Genomic DNA, 22,968 nt, shown 5'->3' on the forward strand with positions numbered 1-22,968 from the left:
TCCTGAAGGAACTTTAATGTGGCACCATCTCAGTCCCTGTTCAGTGCTGAAACATGGGCAAAAAAATTTCTAGGGAGGTTATTAAATCCACATTTCTTTTGTGGGTATACAGAACACCTCTTTATCTCAGGCTGTCAGTGCCAATAATCACGACAAATGCAAAAAAACCCAAACCTTCCCATAAAAAAACCCACGAAAACCCAACTGGTACAAAGAGACCAGTTCTTAGTGATATGGCAAAAGTGCTTGAGTTTAAACATACTGCAGCACTTTAGCTGAATCACTTCAGCAAAAATTCAGTTGGTAGAAACCATTGGTGGAATTCTTTTGCATTCCCTTGGAAATGGCAGAGGGGACAGTTTCTTGACTGAGACAGGCTTTTGAATGTTGTTAGTTCTCTGCTGCTACAGAGACCCAGAATGCTGGCGAGGACTTCAGCATTTCTCTCTTCCTGGGGCAGATTGTAGGTGTGTTGTGGGAAGGGTTTGAGTCTGGCACAGGATCTTGGGGGAATCGAGGGTTGGGAAAGGTAAGATACGGTTGGTAGATCCTTGAGATTAAAGTGCCTGCTTACCTCAGACTGCAAGGCTTTTGAATTAAGTAACCTGTCTTTTCTAGTCCTGTTCTCTCAACAGCACTGATCCTTATGGTAAGCAAAGTCCTCTCGTCATTGCCTGGTGTCCCTCTCTGGGAAGAGAAAAAGGGCACATGTGGAATCTCCACTAGCACATCAGACTTGCACACAGAAGCCTGATTGTGTTGGGATCTCTCTTGCAGGTTTTCAGACAAAGGTTGCAGTGTTTGGAGAAGTGAGCTATCTCTTGTGTTCAGTAACCATGTGAGCCGTGCTGCATTGTCCACTGACAAATAATAGTATGTCTTATTTCTCACAGAGCTTCCAAAGCAGTGGAGTCCAGGACCTTAAGGAATGTCAAGCAGTAGGTGCTGAACTAACTGGCACTGAAAGGAACAGAAAAAGATGGCAGTCTGTATTTGAAGTAATTAAACACGTGGACTCTCACTGATAAGAAACCATGTCAAAAAAAGGACGTAGCAAGGGCGAAAAGCCTGAGGCACTGGTTGTTGCCCTACAGGCTGCCAATGAGGAACTCAGGACCAAGCTAACAGACATTCAGATTGAGCTGCATCAGGAGAAATCTAAGGTGAGTGAGGGTTTGGTTTTAAGTAACAGCGTCTGTGCTGAAGGAGAGAAAGATATGGAAAAAATAGTATCACAGAAATCAACAGGTGCAACACAACTCTGTCCTAGAGCTGTGGTCTTGATTATTTCCCCGCATACAACATATTCTTACTGTGGATGTCCTGTTGCTTCTGTGGAAAAGATTCCTCTTTACTGAGGTACAAGTCTAAGAAGCCTCTGGCCCTCAGATGGACCAATATATCTTCTGTAATATCTTTGGCCATATTCCAGTTAGTGAGTTTCATCCTGTTCTCTCAGTGTTTAGAAACTGTGTGGTGTTGCTGTTCTTTGAATGGCTGATATTTCAGCATGACATACCCTTATTTCAAATTTGAGTGAAGTATTCCAAACATGTACAGCATGACAATCTGCATCAACCCATGTAATCCCTCTGCAGTGCAGCCAAGCACTGCCGTGCACACCAGGGTATGTGTGCAGTATTTAGAGCTTGTTAGGTACCAGTGGTCTGCCAGAGGTACAGTCTCAGATGTGCAAGTCCTCCAGAGCCAGCTGAGTGTCCTGCACACAGGGTATAGCCATGACCCGAGGGTACAGAGGTACCTGTGAACGTCTGAGGTGCTTCCTGTGCACCTGAGAAGCCTCTGGTACAACCTCGGGGCTTCATGCTGCAGCTTCAGCTCTTGCCTGCTGCTTCTGCTGAACTTCCCACTATTTTCCTGCACTATGATAGACACGTAAAACACCTCTTTACTACAGCTTGTGTAACCTGTTAAAAGGTAATGGGCTGGGTATTATCAAATTATAAAATACTGGCTGCTTTTTTTTACCTACTGTGCACATAGCCTGCCCACATTCTATTAAAATCCTTGCAAGCAGCATCAATTTTCCCACAGGTCATGCTGGAGTGGCTTTCCAAAGAAGTGTACTTTTTGCTCTCCACAGTGTTGTTGCCTCTTCATTTAGAGATGCTCCTAGTGGCAAGCAGAACACATCTGTGTTTTATAGTCATGGTACAGCTTTTGTGCAGTAAAACCTTACATGGTAAGTGCTGAAGTTCCCTCAGCATGGGTGAGATTAAGACAGCCTTCAGGTTTAGCAGTGTATTCTTTATAAGCAGTGAAAATAACAGATGTCTGTTCAGTAACTCCTGGTGAATACTTCTGCAGTGGCCTGGAGGCAGTGCTAACTGCGGCCAGGCATCCCCCACCTGCAGGCTGGTGGCAGCCACGTTTTCAGAGGATGATGCCTAGTGATATATTGTTTTTCCAAAGGGAATATAATTGAAGTCCGTCCACCTGGCTCTTTGATTACTGTGCAGATAACCACATATTCTATGCAAATAAACCCAGGATGACTTGCCTCTAGCTTCCAAACCTGAATAACCATAAATCCTTCAGCCTCTAAGAGGTCTTTTTTGTAATTTCTTTTAGGAACAGATGTTCATGTCAGTGTGTCAAGGTTAATCATACTGATAATCTCAGACAACGATTAGCCAGTATAGTGGAATTGGTTTGTATAATTTAGGAGAAGCTAAATGAAAGCAAGAATAGCCATTTCTGTGTTATTTGATGTTCTGAAAATCTCTGGGAGCATTCTCCCTTCACCTACCAGTAGGATTTATAGTAATTAATTTTGCAACATTTTAAAATTGACAAGATTTGCAAGCTGCAACAAAGCGGATAACATTCTGCATCTGTTTCTTTCATAGATGGTCAATGACAGTCTTGGAAAGCAAAAATGTTTTCTGATTTTTAATTTTTTTTTTCCATGCAAGCTTTGGTTTTCATGTGTTGCACACAAGGCTTAGTTACCCTCTTAAGGAGCTGCAGGCTGGCCACCAGAAAACTGGTGGGCCAGGGAGCTTCTGTAATACTTGCCACTATATTCTGAGTCTCACTGCTTTTGTTACCACTGCAGCCATGGAATTCCAGTATGAAAGCTGGCAGTGCAGATTTTTGTTACTAGATGTCACTTCAAGGATGGCTCAAAATAATGAGAGTTACAAGAGCAGGCAAGTCTTGTAAACAAAACCAAAAAAAGCTCATTTGAATTATATTTAAATGTGCTTGAGTAATGCTGGAAAGGAGGAGAGCAGAACATGAAAAAATGAAATGGCTTGTGCTCCTCAGTACCTCTCAAGTTGCACATCTGTAGGTGCTCTAATCTGTTCCCGCAACTAAATTGGACTGAGTGGTCAGGGTATTGAAGTAATTGTCATCATGGAGTAGAGGGGGCCTAAAAAATAGTCTCGGGAAGTAGATCACACTTCTGGAGGTAGATCAGTGTAAGTGTGCTGAGGAGTGATGGGTTGCTCTGTAACTCTGATTCCAAAGCTATGGACAAAGAACTTTAAAAACTGTTGTTAATGAAGAGGAAAAAAGGACATTTTCAGTAAATCTAGCTGCTCTGTAAGTACCAGTACAGCAGCTTTTCTGAAGGTATGAGTCCAAGAAGTGACTGCTACTGCCTATTACAGCTCTGTCTATGGGTAAGAACATCTGTAAAAATGAAATGTTTCCTGGACTTTCAGAATTGCACCTTACCTCATTTGGGAGCATTACAGAGAGGCAAGTACTTCTTTCTCAACTGCTTGACTGCCTGTGGTAATGAAAGCTTTTGGAACCTTGTTATTTCCAAACCCTCTGATATTCTGGTGAATTTTAGATTGACTGGTGGGTTAAAAGTGACAAGACAAATGTGTGCGCATACATGGAATTTTATTGCCTAAGGAAATGCTGAAAGTACATGCAGTGTCACCACAAGACCCCCAGAGGAGACAGGGTTGTTTTGGCTTGAGGAAAGCCAGTGTAAAATCTGTGTGAATGCCCCAAGAGTTGGCCCATATTTTGTTGTAGGAGGGTGGGGGACCATCTAGGGTCTGCAGCAGGGTCTTCCTCTGTTTGACATGGCTGTGTGTCTGGGTGGGCTTGTTCTGGTAACATGATCTTGGTGACTTTCACTTTCTCTCAATGTAGGTTGCTAAACTGGAACGAGAGAAGACTCAAGAAACGAAGCGGATCCGTGAGGTGGAGCAGCGCAAGCAGACCGTGCAGATCACTGAGCTGAAAGCCAAACTGCATGAGGAGAAAATGAAGGAGCTGCAGGCTGTGAGGGAGAACCTCATCAAACAGCATGAGCAGGAGGTGACACGGATGGTGAAGGTCCGAGACAGCGAGATCCAGCGCTTGAAGTCGGCGCTATGCGCGCTGCGGGACGGGAGTAGTGACAAAGTAAGGACAGCCCTGACTATTGAGGCTCGGGAGGAGGCCAGGAAACAGTTCGACTCTGAGCGCCTTAAGCTTCTGCAGGAAATCACTGAACTGAAGTCTGCCAAAAAGCAGGTAGATGAGGCCCTTAACAACATGATCCAAGCTGATAAGATCAAGGCAGGGGATCTTAGGAGCGAACATCAGTCCCACCAGGAAGCCATTTCCAAGATCAAATGGGAGAGCGAAAGGGATATTCGTCGCCTGGTCAGTAAAATATTCATGTGTTCTCTTATGCTGTAGTGAGTTTGCATCTTGTGCCTCTTACGTTTTTGTGAATAATAGAGCTCTGCAGTGCACCTTAGTTTGCAAAAGTGTTACAGACTTTTGGCTGTTGTTTATTAGCAGTAAATAGATCACGGTGAGTTGGGGAGATCTGCTGCTGGGATGGCAGCTGGCACCTCAAATAAGGGACTGACTGGCGTGGTCCATGGGGATTTGGCTTACTGAGGTGTGAGTTCATGTGCAGTGCAGAGTGTTAGATGAGTATTTGCATCTGCACTTGCAGTTTGTTAGTTTCGCTAGCCCTGGTGATAGTATCCTAAGCACATTAAGCCATGGCAGAAGGTGAGAAGATACCTTCTGGTTTGATCTAGTCTTGGCATAGCCTTCAGTAATTACTGGGGAAAATGAACAAAAGGAGGCCCACGCCAGCAATGGTGCAAGTTGCCATGTTTCCCTATCTTCTGGGGAGCTGGACCTGTTTGCAGTGGTGGAAACTTTGGCTTGAAAGCTTCAATTAAAGATCTGGCAATCAAGTAAAAGAAACAGTAATTTAAACTGTCAAGAATGATTTTTTAATTTTTTTTTTTCCCCCCAGATTCAAAGTCACTGTACTGGAGTATATTCTCATGTTGCCAAAATGGTTGCTAACATAGTACAGGCTACTAATGTTGGATTCTTAATATCTGCCTTCTGAATAACACTGCTGTTAAGTAAATCACGTTCTAGATTGGAAAAGGCTTAAATGCTGTTGCCTTTAGACAGTAATGTCACTGTTCTGGTCTTTTTCTCATTCAGATGGACGAGATCAAGGCTAAAGACAGGATCATATTTTCCTTGGAGAAAGAACTGGAGACGCAGACGGGCTATGTGCAGAAGCTGCAGCTGCAGAAGGAAGCTCTGGATGAACAGCTCTTCTTGGTGAAGGAGGCAGAGTGTAACATGAGCAGTCCCAAGAGGGAGATCCCAGGAAGGGCTGGAGATGGTTCAGAGCACTGCAGCAGCCCTGTACGCAGGTTCTTCTGGCCTCTGCAAAGCAGAAACATGGCTGTTTCTCTTGCTTAAATCTTTTCTCTGGCCCTGGGAAAACATTCCCACTCTTACTACAGATGATTCTTGAGAGAGAATGCTAGAGGGACAGAGCTTTGTAAGGCTGTTTCCTCAGTTGCTCTATTTACAAATATAAACCATTTTTAATAATTAGTGCCCCTTTGAAGGAATCATTCTATGAACATTAACTATCTGGATAGCATGTGTCCTTAAAGACAAACAGAACTGGGAAGATGGACAGAGAGAAGGCTGGGCAATGGAAGCCAGGAGACTCTGAGGAGATCCTCCTCTTTCTCTCTCTTGTTCTCCACATATACAGGCCTTGCTGTCATTCATAAAGCATGTCACTCACTGGCTGTGTGACTAAATATAGGATGTGTGGACAACAAATGTGTATATATACACACATCTACACACATCAGTGGGGCATAAGAGAAGAAATGCAATTGATAGTGAAAGCAACATCCTTTTTCACTTGACATAGTGGGTCAGCAAATAGAAGCATGTATAGAAAAAGGCAATAAAAAATAGAATTTTTTATTTTTTATTTTTTCCCTTTATCATAAAAATATCAACATCTATTTGGCTGTTTTCTCTTTGTTTTTTTAAGCAGGTGAAAATATTCCACTAAAGTGTCCCTCAAACCAGATACTTTCTTAAAAAAAAGTATATTTTTGCCAGCATGTTCAATACTGTAAAAATCCATAAATATAATAATAATCCAAAAATAACAGCAGTCATTTTTGGATGATGATGGCTGAAGCTGACAGGTGTGTGGATTCTCTTCCCAAGATGCCTTTGAGGGCTCAGTGGCTGTGTTGTGTTGTCCCAACGCACAGGACTTGCGCAGGAACCAGAAGAGGATGGCGGAGCTCAACGCCACCATCCGGAAGCTGGAGGACAGGAACACTTTGCTCGTGGATGAACGGAACGAACTGGTGTGTGAGCTTTGCACTGTCTGCCTGGGAGGCTGGGAGGAGGAGCCAAGGATGATAAGCCTTTTCCATCTATCAGGCTACTCACTCAGGAGGCTGACATTGTTTCTTTATCCTAGAATTAATCTGTAGTTTCACTGAAGTTAAAACAAGTACAAAATCACAGTGAAAGTTGAGGCAGAAAGGCTAGTAGGTTTCTGTGTGAGTGCTTAAGTTCCTTTTGAGCATGGGACAATGCCTTTGTTACATAGATCATCTGAGCACAAAGATGACACAGCCACATGCCATCTTCCTTGTCATCTCTTAGAAAATAAATGGTCTATAAAACACTCAGTCTTACTGGATGGAGCTAATATTCAGAGGAATAGATCCTGGACAAAACTAGTGGTACCAATACTGGAATTTCCAAGCATGCCTTGAGATACCTTCCTATCTTATGGGATTTGTTTTTTAAATGTTATATGATTTCTTGATTAAAACAAAGTTCATTGTGCATGTGCACAAATATTTCATTAATAACCAGACTTGCAACTATGATGTTACTGCTGTGATCAGACTGATGGGGTACCAGTACAAATCTCTTTCAGTGAGAAATTCAGTGGGTTTCTTGCAGGTAAAGCACAGATTGTTTTGTACTTGTGTAGCAGCTTTGCAGTTGCCTGAGTGTGCATTGGGTTGCTTCATCTCTGTCTGAGTTTCCCACAGATAAAGCCATCTTTTGGAAGCAGATACACAGAATTGAGCTTTGAGATATATAGGTAAAGTAAGTTATGGAAGCTGTAATCATCAGTTCCATTAGATCACTTTGTCACCTAACTGGGACTGTAGTCCAACAGGGAAGTAACAAAAATACTTCTAACAAAGGAGGGATAAAAAACACCTTTTTTTTCTGATTATTCACCATTATTAATTGCTATTGTCAATCCAGTTGAAGCGTGTCCGAGAAGCTGAGAAACAATGTAAACCTCTTCTGGAGAAGAACAAGTGCCTCACCAAGAGAAATGATGAACTTATGCAGTCTTTGCAACGCATGGAAGATAAACTCAAAGCAGTCACTAAGGAAAATATAGAAATGGTTGGTACTCGAGAGCAAAATGAGGATTACTGTATGATCTCTGCTGTGGTGGATGCGTGTGTATGCACAGAGAACATGTTGTGTGGAGTGTGTAATCCTATTGATACGATACAGCTGTGCTTGGGCTGTGTGTCAGAGACCTACATACTGTAACAACCCTTTAGGGCTGCTGCAGGGGCTGCATTGCCACTCAATAAGTAAATAGATAATACTTTGTTGAAGAATTCAGCCTTGCTGTGGCAAGAAGTTATAGAAATGGTGTAGGTGAAGTGTATTTAAAGAGCTGTACAGCTTGAATGAAAAGTAATGTCTAATTTTTAACTGAAAGATGGTATTTTTGTCTTTTCATTGTTGGATCTTATCTGTTTCTTCTTGTTGCCACAGAGAGAAAAAATGACATCACATCCTCCTCTAAAGAAGTTAAGATCCCTTAATGATCTGGATCAGGCTAATGAGGAACAAGAAACTGAATTCTTAAAGCTTCAGGTCATAGAGCAACAGAACATAATTGATGAGTTAACGAGGGTACGTTCAGAGCACCAGGAAATTAGGAATGCTTCCTGTGTATGCCACTGTTAGTATTTCTTCTTATAACTGCAGGTTATAAGAAAGCTGTGGGTTAGTATCTTTTCACACTTGCGAATTTTTAGATGCAGGTGTGCATGGGTGCAGTTTAACTGAAGTTCTAGTGGGGCATGAGTCCCTACAACTCAGAAATCCAGCAATGCCTGTTCTTTGGCAGCCTGTCAAGGCAACTGCACAGCAAGGGTTGTTGTTCAGCTGACATATGCAGTGATTTGGGTATGAATCCTCCCTTCCACCTGGAATCAGATTCCTATTTGAACTTATGAGCTTATGAACTTAGAGTTGCTGGAAGCCTTAGTGATTTCTTTCCTATGTAGGTTTGGCCTTCTGCAGCTGCAGAGAAGAGACAGTAACTTTATAATCTTCTTTTCCAGGACAGGGAGAAACTCATTCGTCGCAGAAAGCATAAAAGGAGCTCAAAACCGATTAAGGTAAGAGGAAAAATTGTTTTCAGCTTATGAAAATACTGTTAGGCTCTGTTGGAAAACATGCTTTAGCAATCTAACTAACAACATCTTTGTGAATTATAACAATCTGCTTCAGTGATCAGGTTTATAAACACCTCAGTTACTTTGGGAGAGCTTTTAAAGTCCACTTTGAAATTCAGTTAAGGGTATGTAACTATTTTATGTTCAGAAAAATGGGGCTTTTGCGCCCCTCTGTGAAACAGCAATCATCTTCCTTCCATCTGGTTTCTTTAAATATTGCTCTCAAGGTCTGTTATACTGAGATGTATTTACATTTCCAGAGACCTTCCCATCTATATTCTGGGGTCTATTTTTCACATCACTTGCGGGCTACAACAAAACCCTTGAAGTTAGCAAGTGTCAGACATACAACCAAGCTCTGTAGTGTGAGCAATCTCTTAAAACTCATGGCAGTTACTTTAATGTTGGAAAGATGAATGAGATCAAAGTTCCTTCACACTAATGGTATATTATCAAAGCTTTCACTGACTCCAACAGCCATATCAGCAATGTCTGTGAGAAAAGGAGGGGTTCCCCATTCTGCACACATTTCCAGCACTTTGTGGTGGTACCTTTGCACACTAGTCTGTGTGTTGATAGATGTCTTCTGAACTGCTTTGGGATTAACAAACAATTCTGCCTTCCTGCAAGGGAAGAGACTTTTCCTTTAGCATGTTGCTGCTTTCATTATCTTTTCCAAGTTTTAGACTGAACCAGTTCATCAGCTTAGAAAAGTCAATCAGCAGACTCATTCCCACCAGCACAATGCCTAATCATCTTCAATATCATCCCTTTGGGTTTGTTTGCTGGTGGTTATTGCAGGGGCAGCCCAGTGCTCTTTTTTCACATCTTGCCTTTTTAAAGTAATTAGCAGTGTGATTTTGAACTAGCCTTCAGAACTCCCACATCAGAAACTCATACTATCTGCTTCCAAGGGGATTCAGAAGTCACATTTTCCCTTCTTTAGAGGCATGTGGTGGATACATTTTTTGGCTATGATGAAGATTCCATGGATTCTGAAACATCCTCTGTGGCCTCATATAGAACAGACAGAACACCAGCAACTCCAGATGATGATCTGGATGAGGTAAGATCTGACTTTTTCCATAGGCAAGGACATGTTTTCAAGCAACTTTGGCTTCCAAAACAAGTGGACAGGCTCTCAAAAAAACTGTTTTTTATAGTACATGTTGAGTGATCAGTTTTTCATTAAGTTTGACCTCAGTTTTGGTTACTGATATACTGAAATGCTGAGAGGTTCTTCCAAAATCTAGTCCATAGAGTCTACAGCTATGTCATTGAATCTGGGATTTTTTCCTTTCCCATTCAAGAAAGTAAACCTATTACATGTCTTTTAGCTTCAAGATATGTAAATGCTATATAAATTCTACATTCTTAATACTTAATCTCATAGCCAGCTCTCCAAAAAAACTATTTAAGTCAAGACCTGTAAACCAACTGTTGTGCTTAACAAAGCTCACTTGCACTTATGTCTTTGGCAGTGCTCTTCTCTAGTGCTTAGACATGTCCTCTCTGGTCCCTCAGGGTTTAGCAGCAGAAGAATCAGAGCTGCGGTTTCGACAGCTGACAAAAGAGTACCAGGCCCTGCAGAGAGCCTATGCACTACTGCAGGAGCAGGCAGGAGGCATCATAGATGCTGAAAGAGAAGCCAAGGTCAGTATCTGTTTAAGGGTAAAAGCATTTAATTGCTCTCAGGACGTACAAACCCCTTGAAGAGACATACAAGAGAATGAAGTTACATACCACACCCATACCTACAGCTGAAAGATGTCCATTTTGCATACTTAGTTAAAGAGAGTAACAATTAAGCATGGACACAGTCACTCAGTTTACCAGTGGCTGTTCCCCACCTGAACTGGAAAACCCTGCAGTTAGGCAGGCATGCCAAAGCAGACAATTCTGCAGCTTGGCACAGTTATCTCATTTTTTGCCCAGGTTTGAAGGGGTTGGGTTTTAAGGGCAAGTGGAGGCCTGTGGGTTTTCACAAAAGCACGTTGTCCCACCTTTAGGAATATTCATCTGAACGTGCTTTGCTGCTGTAATGCATTATGTGGTAATAACGGGCTTGGATGGAGTGAGGGCTGATCTGCCACTCTGTTCCTTTGTGCCATCTGTGTGCCAATCTGAGGGGTGCCACAAAACATTGCTGAGCTGGAATCTTTGTAATGGTTACTGTCTCAGAGGAAGCAACAGCATAAGCCCAGACTCTGCTGTGTTTGGTTTCCTTTTCATACCAGTTACATTGCTGGTTTTGTTACTGTTCAATGCTGTGCCTGACTTCCAACAGGCTCAGGAGCAGCTCCAAGCTGAAGTCCAGAGGTATAAGGCCAAAATAGAAGATCTGGAGAAAACTTTGGCACAGAAAGGGCAGGTAATCACTTGTGTATTTTCTTTTCCTATTTTGGATTTTACATGCTCTGCTTACTAAGTACGTAGCACAATTTCTATATAAACTGCCATGAGATGTAATGTCACATAGTACTGCTTCATCCAACAGGACTCACACTGGGTGGAAGACAAACAGCTTTTCATTAAGAGGAACCAAGAGCTTTTAGATAAGGTATGTCCCCAGGTTTTTCCTACAATATGCATTCTTGACATGCAGTCTGGTGCTTGTAGGTCCAGTGTAAGAGCATAGATTAATATAGGCAGGATAACATATGGAAAGATAAACCCTCTCCAGCTCTGCTTAGGCAGTGCTCTTGCTGGCAATTGCTTCCCTAGGTCCAGTGGAACTTGTACTGCTCAGTCTCTTGGGACATTTAGGGATATCACCTGTCTCTGTGTGTATACATTTGTATGTATATATTTTTAAGAGTATGATAACATAAGAGTATGAAGAACCTCAACATTACTGGCTTAGCACCAGAAGTAACAGCAGTGCCATCAGCAAGAGGCCATAACTCCCGGCATCAGGTTTCTTGCTCCTTTCTTTTTCCTCCTCAGGTGAGGTTTCCTCCCTTCTATAAACACAACTAGTAAGTCTCCAGCCCTGTGCCATGCTTCCCCACCCAGACAAACTGAACCATGGGGGCTCCTTTGACCTCAGTCTTAAAATGCTCCCTAGCTGTCCTTCTCTGGGCCTTACTTGGACAACCTAACTTCAAAATACAGTCCTGGCAGTGGCTGGAGACTTGCAGAAGAGAGCAGGCTGAGGAGCTAGTGGTGGAGTTGTCCACAAGCAAACTATAGACAATTGGCTAATAGGTGGTATTTAAATCTATCTGCTAATTGTCAGGACTACTGGTATGGCAATGCTGGCTGTGCAGTTGAGCACAGGGTGGCACGGCTGCTCAGGGAACTACTTCCACAAAGACAGCTCTTCTGCATGCCATCTCTGCTTCATGTGCTACACACTGGGAATCTCTGATCTAGCCCCAGCCCTTCTCCAAGGCCAGTGCAGTTATTTCTGTGTCCTTCCTGGTAGACATTTATCCAGCCTGTTCTAGGAGGCCTTAAGCAATGAAGTCTCCACATCCCTCCCCAGGCAATCTATTGCAGTGCTTTACCACGATAGCAGTGTGTTTAATATCTAATGCAGACTAATCTAATAGCTAACCTGACACCTCTGTGAAGTTAACTTCCCCACTGGTCTTTGCTAGGATTGGATTATTTTAGGAAAACCTCCAGCCTAAGCATTTTATGATACTTGGGACGTTGCTGAGCAGAAGTTCACCTGTGAATTAAAGACTCACTGCGGTAAAGCAGCAACTAGTGATTAATCTCTTAGAGTTTGGATTTTGCACTGTCTGTGCTGCCTCAACTGTTACTCACCAAAAATTCCATGTTTCTTGTAACAGTCACACAGATCCTGAATTTACATATTTCTATTAGATAGAGAAACTGGAAGCAGAAAACCACCGTCTGCAGCAGGAGCTGCAGGACGCCCGAGACCAGAATGAGCTGCTGGAGTTCCGCAACCTGGAGCTGGAGGTGAGGGATGAGCTCATTACAGGACAGCTGGTAGCAAGTTGGACACCACCTTCAGTTGAGTGTTTACACCAGCATTTTAGTGATATAACAGAGTAACAAATCAGGCTCTAGAACCCTGGAAACAGCAAGCTCAGGCTGGGCTGGTTCACCTCTCTGAGCTGGGTGCCCCGTGGGCACAGATAAGCTGATTCCTGGCAGCATGGCTCTCAGTTACCATACCTGCAGTGAAGTTATTTTATAGAGCTTTGGAACAGTCTGTTGTCAACATACTTTGTTCTTATTGCTGGCCTGGAGACTACTAAAATCAGCGTAAGTTAACTACATTTAAATTAACCAAATAAGCAAGGCTTAAGCCCCATCCTCCTGTACTTTGCTCAGGGCTGCATCCTGGTTCCCAGCTAAGATCTTTTCTGATAGTAGGCATCCAGGGTTTGGGTTTTTTTTTTTTTAATGAACCTAAGCAGGTTTTGGAGGACAAAGAAATGCTGAGTGTACTTTTATCTCACCAAATAAATAACATCCTGTAAAATAATCAGCTCAGGTTTAGGATCCTGTCCCACTTGGCACAGTTTTTCAGACTAGGTGTAAATGTTTCTTTCTTTGACTTCTAAAAAGAAGAGCTTTGCTTTGTGAAGCAGGCTATGAACAGTAGCTATGGCATTTATTGAGTTCTGTGTGCATTTCCTTCATTCTAATATGTTCTCTGGTCTTCAATTTGTTTTCAGGAAAGAGAGAGACGATCCCCACCATTTAATCTCCAGATTCACCCCTTCTCAGATGGTGTGAGTGCTCTGCAGATCTACTGCATGAAGGAAGGTGTTAAGGTAGGTCAGCTTGGTATGGCAGCACTTGTCACTACAGGGGAACCCATGTCACTTGTTACATTCCTCTCTGCTCATAACTCCACTAAACTTCAAGCACTTAAGCACAGTCTAATGTAAGAGTGTGTGATGACTGAAACAATTGAAATGGACTAATAATTTTCACCATAATGGTATAACCTGGCTCAAAGACAACTGAAACAAGTGTGTGATGCATCTCCATGGGGTAAAAAAAAAAGGTTGATTTCAACGTGGTTGGTAGGAGGGAGAAATACTGCAGCCATGACAAAATGTGCAAGCCATGCCTTTACTTTATGCTCTTCTTGCAGGATGTCAGCATCCCAGACCTCATAAAGCAGTTAGACATCCTAGGTGATAATGGGGTAAGTTAAAGTGGGAGGTATTTTCCCTTTACAACCTGCATTTTGTACAGTAGAGTAAGTGAAATCTGTAATTATCATGATTAGTTTCTAAGGTACTTGTTAAATTATGTAATATCAGAACAATTCCTTTAAGGAGTCTTTATTTCCCTAAGTTAAGGATTTGTGAAATTTCAGTAGAGAACTAGTAATGAAGTAGCAGCTCTAATACCTGTGTTATCAGACTGGGAAGTGTCCAAAGGCCACTGATGCTTGGAACTGGGCCTGACTACATTCTGGTCTCTCAGGAAAGCTTGTGAATCAGTTTGGCAGTCTGAGCCAACCACACCTTCATCAAGACTGGCATTCCTCTACAAACAGTTTCATAAATTGGCAAGAATTACCAAATCCCCTGTGGCTTTCTTAGTGGGCATAGCTGTACTCTTCAGTCATCCATGTGAAAGAAACCATCCTGTATCTCTGGCTAACATAAGATATATTTTAAGAAAGTGTATAAGAAATAAAAACAAGGGATCGTGATTGTCTGTTCACGTGCTGGTGTAAATCAGTATTATTTTTACAAAAATTCAACTTTGTAAAACTACCATGAAGGCAGACAAATGGGTTTAATTTTAGTTTACATTTTTCACAAGAGGCAATGGCATGAAAACATAGCTAGGCCATATCATGCAGAAAGGCAAAAGCAGTTTTCTTTTTAATACGTTCATGGACTCTGAATGTTGTGATGGGAATAGGGTCTCCCAGTACAGGGATCTCTTGAAAACTGTAGACCTAGTCTGTTGCCTGGATTATCTTTCTTTCTGCAGGAAATTGCTGCCAGTTTTCTTCTCCTCTTCTTTCTCTTCACAGAATTTAAGAAATGAAGAACAAGTGGCCATAATTCAGGCTTCCACTGTATTGTCCTTGGCAGAAAAGGTAAGTTGTGTGCTTGCTCTTCTCGCATGTGTTCTCTAAGTCCTCCTCTAACACTGGAAATTTTCTGCTCTGTTGTTGTTAATATTGACAGATTTTTCTGCCATGGGACATCATTCCCCAGATAAGTAAACTCTGCCAGCACAGTCCCAAGCTCCTTGCTAAGGCAGCAAAAATACTAAACTGGGCTGGCCCAAGCCCTCAAGTCAGAACTACTGCAAATACAAAAATAACTTAAAATGAAACTTGCAATTGTGAACTGAATGAGAAACCAACAGACATCTCAGCCAAAATTAGTTACAGTGTGGGATTTCTAGTTCTGAGATTTCCAAAGCTTCTGAAAGCATCTTGTGTGCAAAATTGCTACTGAAATAAGTTCCTTTCTTTGGAAATTAAAAAGAAAGCGAGGGTTGGTTAAAATTGTTCTCTGTGGCCCAGATGCAGCAGACAATTTTGTCAACGTGATAGCTGCCAAGGGATCTACTCAGCAGTTCCTCCTTGGCAAAGAGATTTGCCATCTCCCTGGCTAAGTTATTTTTGAGATGACAGCCCTCTCATGGGCCCTGCCCCTGTGATGGAATGGGTTCCCTGTCCATCCCAGGAAGTGTGCTTTTCTGTCCTCCAGATCCCCTAATGGTGGTTCTGTTGCTGCTTCTCTGTCAGGTGCTGCCTACAGACATTTTGGCAGCTTCTGTCACAGGGGAACAGCCTCAAGATGGGCCCAGAATTAGCAATAGGTTACAAAAACTGGGCGAACAAGATGCTGTAGTTGTCCCACTTCCATTGTCCACGTGCCTAGAAAGCACAGCAGGTCTCATTGTCTTCCCTCCAGTGGATCCAGCAGATCGAGGGAGCTGAAGCTGCTCTGCATCAGAAGATGATGGAACTGGAAAGTGATATGGTAAGCAAACTTTCCTAATAGACTTCTTAGGGGCAAGACTCTGAGCATGTCACACTTACTTAGTGTGCCAAAAGGTAACAAAAAAGGTCTTTGGGCAAGTTAAGTATGCAGGCTTTCTCTGGTTAGTGGTGAATCTGTAAAGCTGTTGTATCACATTTATCACACTTTTATTTCATTAAATTTCAAGTCCGTACCATCCTAAAGGCAAAACATTCACAGCTGAAGTGTTATAGCAGCAGTAAAGTTAGTACCTTACCCTATTCTTATTCCAGTTAATGCAAGTAACCTAAAGTGTGAACTACTGTAACTACCAGAGCTGGGCAGCTGTAGTGGTTTACATTCTGTTCTATGGTGTGTCTCTGCTTGAGTCAGTTCAGCTTAAGGGAGGCTGAGAAATTAAAGCACAGCAGCTTCCCCCAAACTATGTGTATGTGAATATGACTCTTCTGTTTAGTTTATTGCACTTTCACACTTCTTCCAAAGTCAGAGAAAGCACAAAAGGAGTTGTCTGTGATGCCAGAGGAGGTATCTTTAGAAAAATTCCACAGAACCCCCTAAATTACACTACTGAAATGCCAAGTGATATCACTGAAGTCAACAGAGAGACAATGGATTTAGTTCCATGTAGATCAGATGTATTGTCATACAGAAGCAACCCACAGCCATTGTCCCTTCCTTCTTTTCTACTGAGTCAGACATGAATAACTGCAGTGTCTCCTAGTCCTGTCTGGGTCAGATATCTGTAGTTGATTTAATAAAACTTCCTAAAGTATTTTGAGTAACTAATTTATTTTTCTGTCCAAATGATCCTTCATTGTAGGAGCAATTTTGCAAAATAAAAGGTTATTTGGAGGAAGAACTAGACTACAGGAAGCAAGCTCTTGACCAAGCATACATGGTATGTACAAAGGAAATTCTACAGCAAATAATGGCCAGCAGTGTGACAGGACACAGACTCCTGTTGGATCAGGAAGAGAGGTTTTTTGCTTTTTTTTTTGGTAGTGTTTTTTTTTACTTAATTATTTTTTCCATTCTTCTAATGCACTGCCATGCAATCTGCAGAGTTTCAGCACAACACCTAGCTTTTTCATGTCACAAAAAGGCAGATCGCTTGACGTCTGAGACTCTCTTGTCAGCTAAAGACAGATATTGCTCATTAATTTTGGCTTGTCTAACTGGAGCCAGTGCAAGAAACTGGAACTCAGATCTGCAGTCTTGGCCATTTTGCAAGAAGACAAGATCCACAAGAAGCCAGAATTCCTGCTATGAACACTTCTATACTACATCCCAGTATATAGGTCTGATAACCAGTTGTGCAAGTTCATCATCTTTTGCCAGGTTAATGAGAAGGCTCACTATGAGTCCCTGATTCTAACTAGCAGGTTTAAGAGTAAAGTGTTCTGACTGTGACCTTCAGTCTTGCCCCTTTTGCTTGTTAGCATGATGGGTCAAAATTTTAGAATTGGTGAAACACTTTTATGCTTACAAAATATATATGAATATTCTATCCAACTCCTAATAATGTCTATAACTTCTTAAAAATAAATCAGTGAGGTATTTCAGTGAAAATTAATATTGAAATATATTAAAAAGAAAAGTTAATATTCTTTTGTCAAAATGCTGAACCATTTTATGAGTCCTGGTTTTCACATTTGTGCACACTTGAGCACAGGGACCACCTGAATCTGCCACCAACCCCTCAGATCCCACTGTGTTTTAAACCATGTTTCATCTCTAATTGGCTTTTGGTGTTGCATCAACCAGAGGATCCAGGAGCTTGAGGCCACCTTGTACAATGCTTTGCAGCAAGAAACGGTTATAAAGTTTGGGGAACTACTCACTGAAAAACAGCAGGAGGAGCTGAGGGCAGCAGTAGAAAAACTAAGACGTCAGATGCTGAGGAAGAGCAGAGAATACGATTGCCAGATTCTTCAGGAGAGGATGGAGCTGCTCCAGCAGGCTCATCAGGTAAGAAAAAGGAGCTGCACACACATGTATCTACTCCGCTGTGCTGTATAAAAACATAAGCTGATGTCCTGGTTTGAGCCAGGATGAAGCTGAGGTCAAGCTCAGGTCATGAGGGAGCCTGGCATCTAGTTTCTTGACTTGTTTCATACTTCTTGTCTTTCCTGTGTAGACAAACACGACAGTAGCTTGAGGAGAACTGCTTTATCTTATTCTGAGTCTTAAAATTCCAATCCAAAGTTTTAATTCAGAATTCTGTCCACATGAATCTAGCTTTGTAATGAAAGTGGTCATCCCTAGATATTGGACTGGTCAGAAAGCAGCTGTAGGAATGCTTCAGGCTTGTGTTGCACAGGAGAGCTCTTTGTTCTTCCAGACACTTCCCCCCCTAGAGTGGGCAGTTGTTACACTTCCCTGCTAAGATATAGCACGTTTCATGTTCAAAGATCAATGTTTGCTGCTCTGCATGTGCAGTGTTATAAATATTTGTCATTTCATATCAATAATAGTACTTTAATACTCTGTCAACACTTCAAACTGTGAGAAATCTTAAATGAATCATGATGTAATTTTAAGAGTATAACCATGATCTTATGTTGTCTATCTATTTAACACAAGATTAATATAAAATAATATGAAGCATACCCACTGTTGCTGTTAATTTCCAGCATTTGAGGATATGGTCGCAGATAGGCAGTAGCATATTTTGAGTAGTTGTACACATGGTAAAATTGTGGTTAGACAGGGTTAGTGGGTGGAGTTGTGGTGCTGCACAAGGTTATTCCTGCCAAAGAAATGGATTTACTGATTTCTAGGCTTTGGGCTCTTCAAACAGGAATTTGTGTTCAGCAGTGCAGATCTACTGAGAGTTTAGTCTAGATGCTTTATTTTCTGATTTCCAGAGGATCCGAGATTTAGAAGATAAAACTGACATCCAAAAGAGACAAATAAAGGATCTGGAGGAAAAGGTTGGTTCTGTTACACTTCTGTAGCACACTGATCAACTTGTTTGAAATACTGACCTCATTCTCTTAACTCCATGAGCTTCTTGTTTGGCTGACTCAGCTAGACCTGTTGGTGTTCTACTGTGCTTTCTTTTCAATTTGTGTTTCAGCACAGACTTTAATCTTAGTCTCCCCCACAACATTTCATTTTAGGAAATAAATACCAGACAATTTCAGGTGTGGTGGATGATACTGAACCAAACGCTGAAGCCTTCACTTGGCTGTTAAATGCTGTGTTGGTAGACAGAGACTAGGAAGGAGGAAGGACTGAATGAAACTGAGTGAATATTTAAAGATTGTTCTTATCTGGAAGGAACATGGAGCTCAGGTTCTGATGCTGTCCTCTGTATTGAAGCTTGTGTTTAATTGATTGTGCACATAGATACAGTACCAGAATCTTACCCTGGATGTGCACATCCACTGTATATACTATATATATACACACATACACACTCTCTCCCTAAACATGTGCAGAGGGTTTTTTGGTGAAAAAGCCAACCTTGTCACCTTGAGTTTTGCTATTTGTGGAGAGGTTAAATGGGAATGTTGAAAACAGATCACAGTGTGGGCACAGTGTACTGCTACCAGGAGTGTTTTTGCTAGAAATGTCAGGCTGATGTAAGATTCATCTGCAGTGGCAGCCTTGCCTATGTATTTATATTTGCAAATATCCATATAAATCTGTAAACTGCAATATGAAATAATGGCTACATTAGTACAGTGATAGTAGTGCTAATTAATTAGCCCTCTCAGTTCATATGTATATTCCCAAAGTGAAACAAGTGGGCATCATTCAAAACTTGATACACAGAGTTTTTTCCGTTTATCTGCCAATATCTTTGTGATACAAGGACTCAGTGTCTTTATAATAGATGTAAATTGGAAAAATATCAGATGATAATCTGTGATCCAAGTGAAAAAAAACCAACAAAGCAAAAATTATGCCATGGTCAAAAGGAGCCCTTGAATAGGAGACTTTTAGTGTCAATTTTCAAAAGAGCTTTTGACTCATAAAAATTCAAATTTCAGAAGACATGATTAAAATGAGACACCCAGAAGAGGGTTATTAAACGTTGAATAGTTAGGGTTTGATACTGTGTATGTGTGTGTGTATATGCCCAGGCTATTTCCAGCATGGATTGCAGACACTTGGCTTTTAACATACTTAAAAATACTGCCCATGCTACTTTTGATACCCAGCTTTGTAACTCCAGGCCACTGATGCTGGTTCACAGGGACAGTGGCACCTCTGGCTTTCAGTCAACAGGATCTCTTTTCTAGGCCTGGGTGGTGCTGTGGTACTTACAGAAGTAAGTAGGGAAATAGTGTTTTCTGCATGCGTCATTATTCCAGTTGTCCTACAGAGTGCAAAAATAATCCTGATGCTTGCAATGTCATCACCTTTAGTTTTCACACTTTTTTTTTTTCCTTCTGCAGTTTCTGTTTCTCTTCTTGTTCTTCTCTCTTGCCTTTATTCTTTGGCCTTGATGTTAATGTGCCTCTTGGAAAGGTAAGACTATTTTATTTATTTCCTCAAAGCTAGCACTTACTGCAAAGCTTGCATCATCCAGCTATTCTAGTTTGGAAAATATTTTTTTTTTAGTTTAGAAAAACCCTTAGTGGTAGATGCAAATGCCAAAAAGATCCATAAAAATGCATTAAAAATCTTTTTGTTTCTGGATATTACTTTTTTTTATCTTCTTGTTCTTCTCTCTTGCCTTTATTCTTTGGCCTTGATGTTAATGTGCCTCTTGGAAAGGTAAGACTATTTTATTTATTTCCTCAAAGCTAGCACTTACTGCAAAGCTTGCATCATCCAGCTATTTTAGTTTGGAAAATATTTTTTTTTAGCTTAGAAAAACCCTTAGTGGTAGATGCAAATGCCAAAAAGATCCATAAAAATGCATTAAAAATCTTTTTGTTTCTGGATATTACTTTTTTTTAGAAAAGGAAAAGATTATTCACATGAGAAAAATTAATCCACCTGTAACTGGACTTAGAATAGGAAATCCCTACTCCCAGAACAGAAACATCCATATGTGCTTCCTGGGGCTGTCTGCCTGGGTGATGTGCCCCTGGGAGAGGGGAAGGAGAATGGGGAGTTATTGACATAACGTGTTGGGTCACTTGGGTTTTCAGGTATTGCAGGAATATATCAGTATCTTTTGAAATAAGTATTTCCAAAAATAGAAAAAAAACCCCCAAACTATTATTCTGATGTTGAAATTCCAGCCATGCTGACTAACTCTTGTCTTGGAGCCTGTGCAGATATGTCAAGTGCCCTGTCAGTGTCTGTGTGCTCAGAAAAACCCCTTAAGATTGTATCCATGTGCATGGATTCCATGGTGACTTTCAGACTGCTGATTGAACAGCCTCAGAACTAGATCTGCAGTGTAGTCAAAGCCAGACTGAATTCTTGGCTGCAGAGTATCCTTTCCTTCTCTCCCCTCAGAGCAGGTAGGGGAGAACCACACATGAAAATGGAGAAGAATCAGGACCATCAAAAATACAATAAACCCTTCACATTTTCTGGTAATACTTATGCCCTTTAGGACTAATTTGAGGGCAGTTTTTTGCTGGTTAGAAAAGCTAATGAGGTGTTTAAGGTCAGAAGTCTACCTACCTCCTACAATTCTAGCAGGTTCATTATTACTCACTTGGAGCCCTTCTCCCTGTGTGTGGCTGCTGGGTCACATCCAGCACAAGTGCTCTGCTAATGTCATGCACTCCTCACTGGTGCAGTCACTGAGCAAGGCTAATATCCAAGAGAAATGTAGCATTTTTCTGCCCCATTGGGGCTGGCAGGGATTATCAGAGCTGCAAGAGAACCAGAGCAGCATCAGGGCTGATTTCATTGCTGGGGTTTTACATAGTTCCCTTAAGATTGTGTCAAGACTTCACTTTTCCACTCCCTGGCCAAATCTTCCAGGTGTTTTCTGCTTGTCATGGAAGGTTTAGGGTGTAGAGTCCTCGAGTGTAACTTCATGGAGCTCAGGGAGGCTGCTGAGCAGTGAGGTGTGTGGGATATATAAACCTGGTGCTTTTCCAGAGCATTGCTGGGAACCCTCTTGAACAGTAAGGACAGCTGCAGCACCCCAGCATCACAGCAAGGATGGTATCTCTAGAGTGTTTTACCAAAACAAGTCACTCGTCAAGTGCAAAGCATCAAGTCTTGTAGCAATTCCTCCAAAGCAAGGCAATGGTAAGGACCTGTTGGCTCCTTATCCCTGCCTGATCCTGGTCTTCCCCTCCTCTATTTCCCTCTATGGAATCCTCACCCCTCAACACCTGAGGGGAAATCTCAAGACGGAAGCAATTTGGGAAGAGTGTTGGCAAGACTGAGAGGAATTTTAGCAAGGTCATATTTTCTGAAGCTGGAATACGTGGAATCAAATAAGGAACACTGATTTGTGTTTCCCATTCATGGTAAAAGCCACTTGCCTACCCAGGGGACTGGCATTTGAAGTAGCTCAGCAAGGGTGAGCGTGGCCTGGGCAGTGTTCCATCAGTGCTGCTGGAACTACTGAGATGTGTATTGTCAGGGGATCTTTGCAAAACTGCTTTAGTTCCACTGGATGCAAGTTAACTTTGTTAACCTTGTAATAAGAAACGTCAAACAAATCCTTGATAAAACAACAAAAAAGCACAAAGCATCCTTGAAATGTACCTAGGGAGCCCTTCATAGGTGAAAGGTCTTTGGTTTTCCTGGTGCCTTGGTTCATCCTTCACCAACCTTTTAACAACCTGAGATGTTACTGATCACAGATGATACTTTCTGGCTCTTCCCTCTAAGAGTGAGCACAGCACTTAATCCTGTACTTGTCAGGTGAGGAAGAACAACCATGACTGACACCACGTGCAGCAACATGTAGTATGCAGACCAGCAGCTCTCTAATTCCTCTCTGTGGGATTTTCCTACCTGCATTTTTTTCTGTGCTTATGAATGTGCATATTCACTGATTTGTGCCCACATAAGGAATCTGGTCTGCATGGGTTTTGTACTCAGTGAATTGTATTGTGTACACTTGAATGCTGAAAGAACAAAGGGAAAAAATGCTTTTCTTTCCCTAGTTTCAAACGTGAGACCTACAATTCCTGTCCATAGGTAGGGAAGGCTTCCTTGCAACGGGAGCAGCAGCCTGAGTGCTGGGGCTGCTCTGACACCATGGGCAAATTGCCTGCTCTTGCGCCTCCTTGAGAATTTTTGGTAGCTTTGGTTAAAGAGTTACTGAGACTGGTGCACAACTGTTCCTCTGAAGAAGCAGCCCA

General features: G+C 41.8%; 1 protein-coding gene across 2 annotated transcripts; it reads left to right on the forward strand.

Annotated features, from left to right (window-relative positions):
* Nucleotides 1-1,034: 1,034 nt before the first annotated feature.
* Nucleotides 1,035-20,210, forward strand: JAKMIP2 (janus kinase and microtubule interacting protein 2). Of its 2 annotated transcripts, XM_009993480.1 has the most exons (20): nt 1,035-1,163; nt 4,138-4,635; nt 5,449-5,658; nt 6,540-6,638; nt 7,564-7,710; nt 8,095-8,235; nt 8,670-8,726; nt 9,730-9,849; nt 10,308-10,436; nt 11,071-11,154; nt 11,281-11,343; nt 12,618-12,716; nt 13,442-13,540; nt 13,867-13,920; nt 14,767-14,832; nt 15,662-15,730; nt 16,551-16,628; nt 17,495-17,698; nt 18,598-18,663; nt 20,137-20,210. In XM_009993480.1, the coding sequence occupies exons 1-20, from the start codon at nt 1,035-1,037 to the stop codon at nt 20,185-20,187; spliced, it is 2,463 nt and encodes an 820-aa protein (XP_009991782.1). In that variant the 3' UTR covers nt 20,188-20,210. The 2 variants fall into 2 exon arrangements, with proteins under 2 accessions (XP_009991782.1, XP_009991783.1); XM_009993481.1 differs by lacking the exon at nt 11,281-11,343 and having other exon boundaries at nt 20,137-20,187.
* Nucleotides 20,211-22,968: the final 2,758 nt, after the last annotated feature.

The sequence above is a fragment of the Chaetura pelagica genome, unplaced genomic scaffold (genome assembly GCF_000747805.2).
Source record: "Chaetura pelagica isolate M959 unplaced genomic scaffold, ChaPel_1.0 scaffold543, whole genome shotgun sequence".
Taxonomy (NCBI): domain Eukaryota; kingdom Metazoa; phylum Chordata; class Aves; order Apodiformes; family Apodidae; genus Chaetura; species Chaetura pelagica.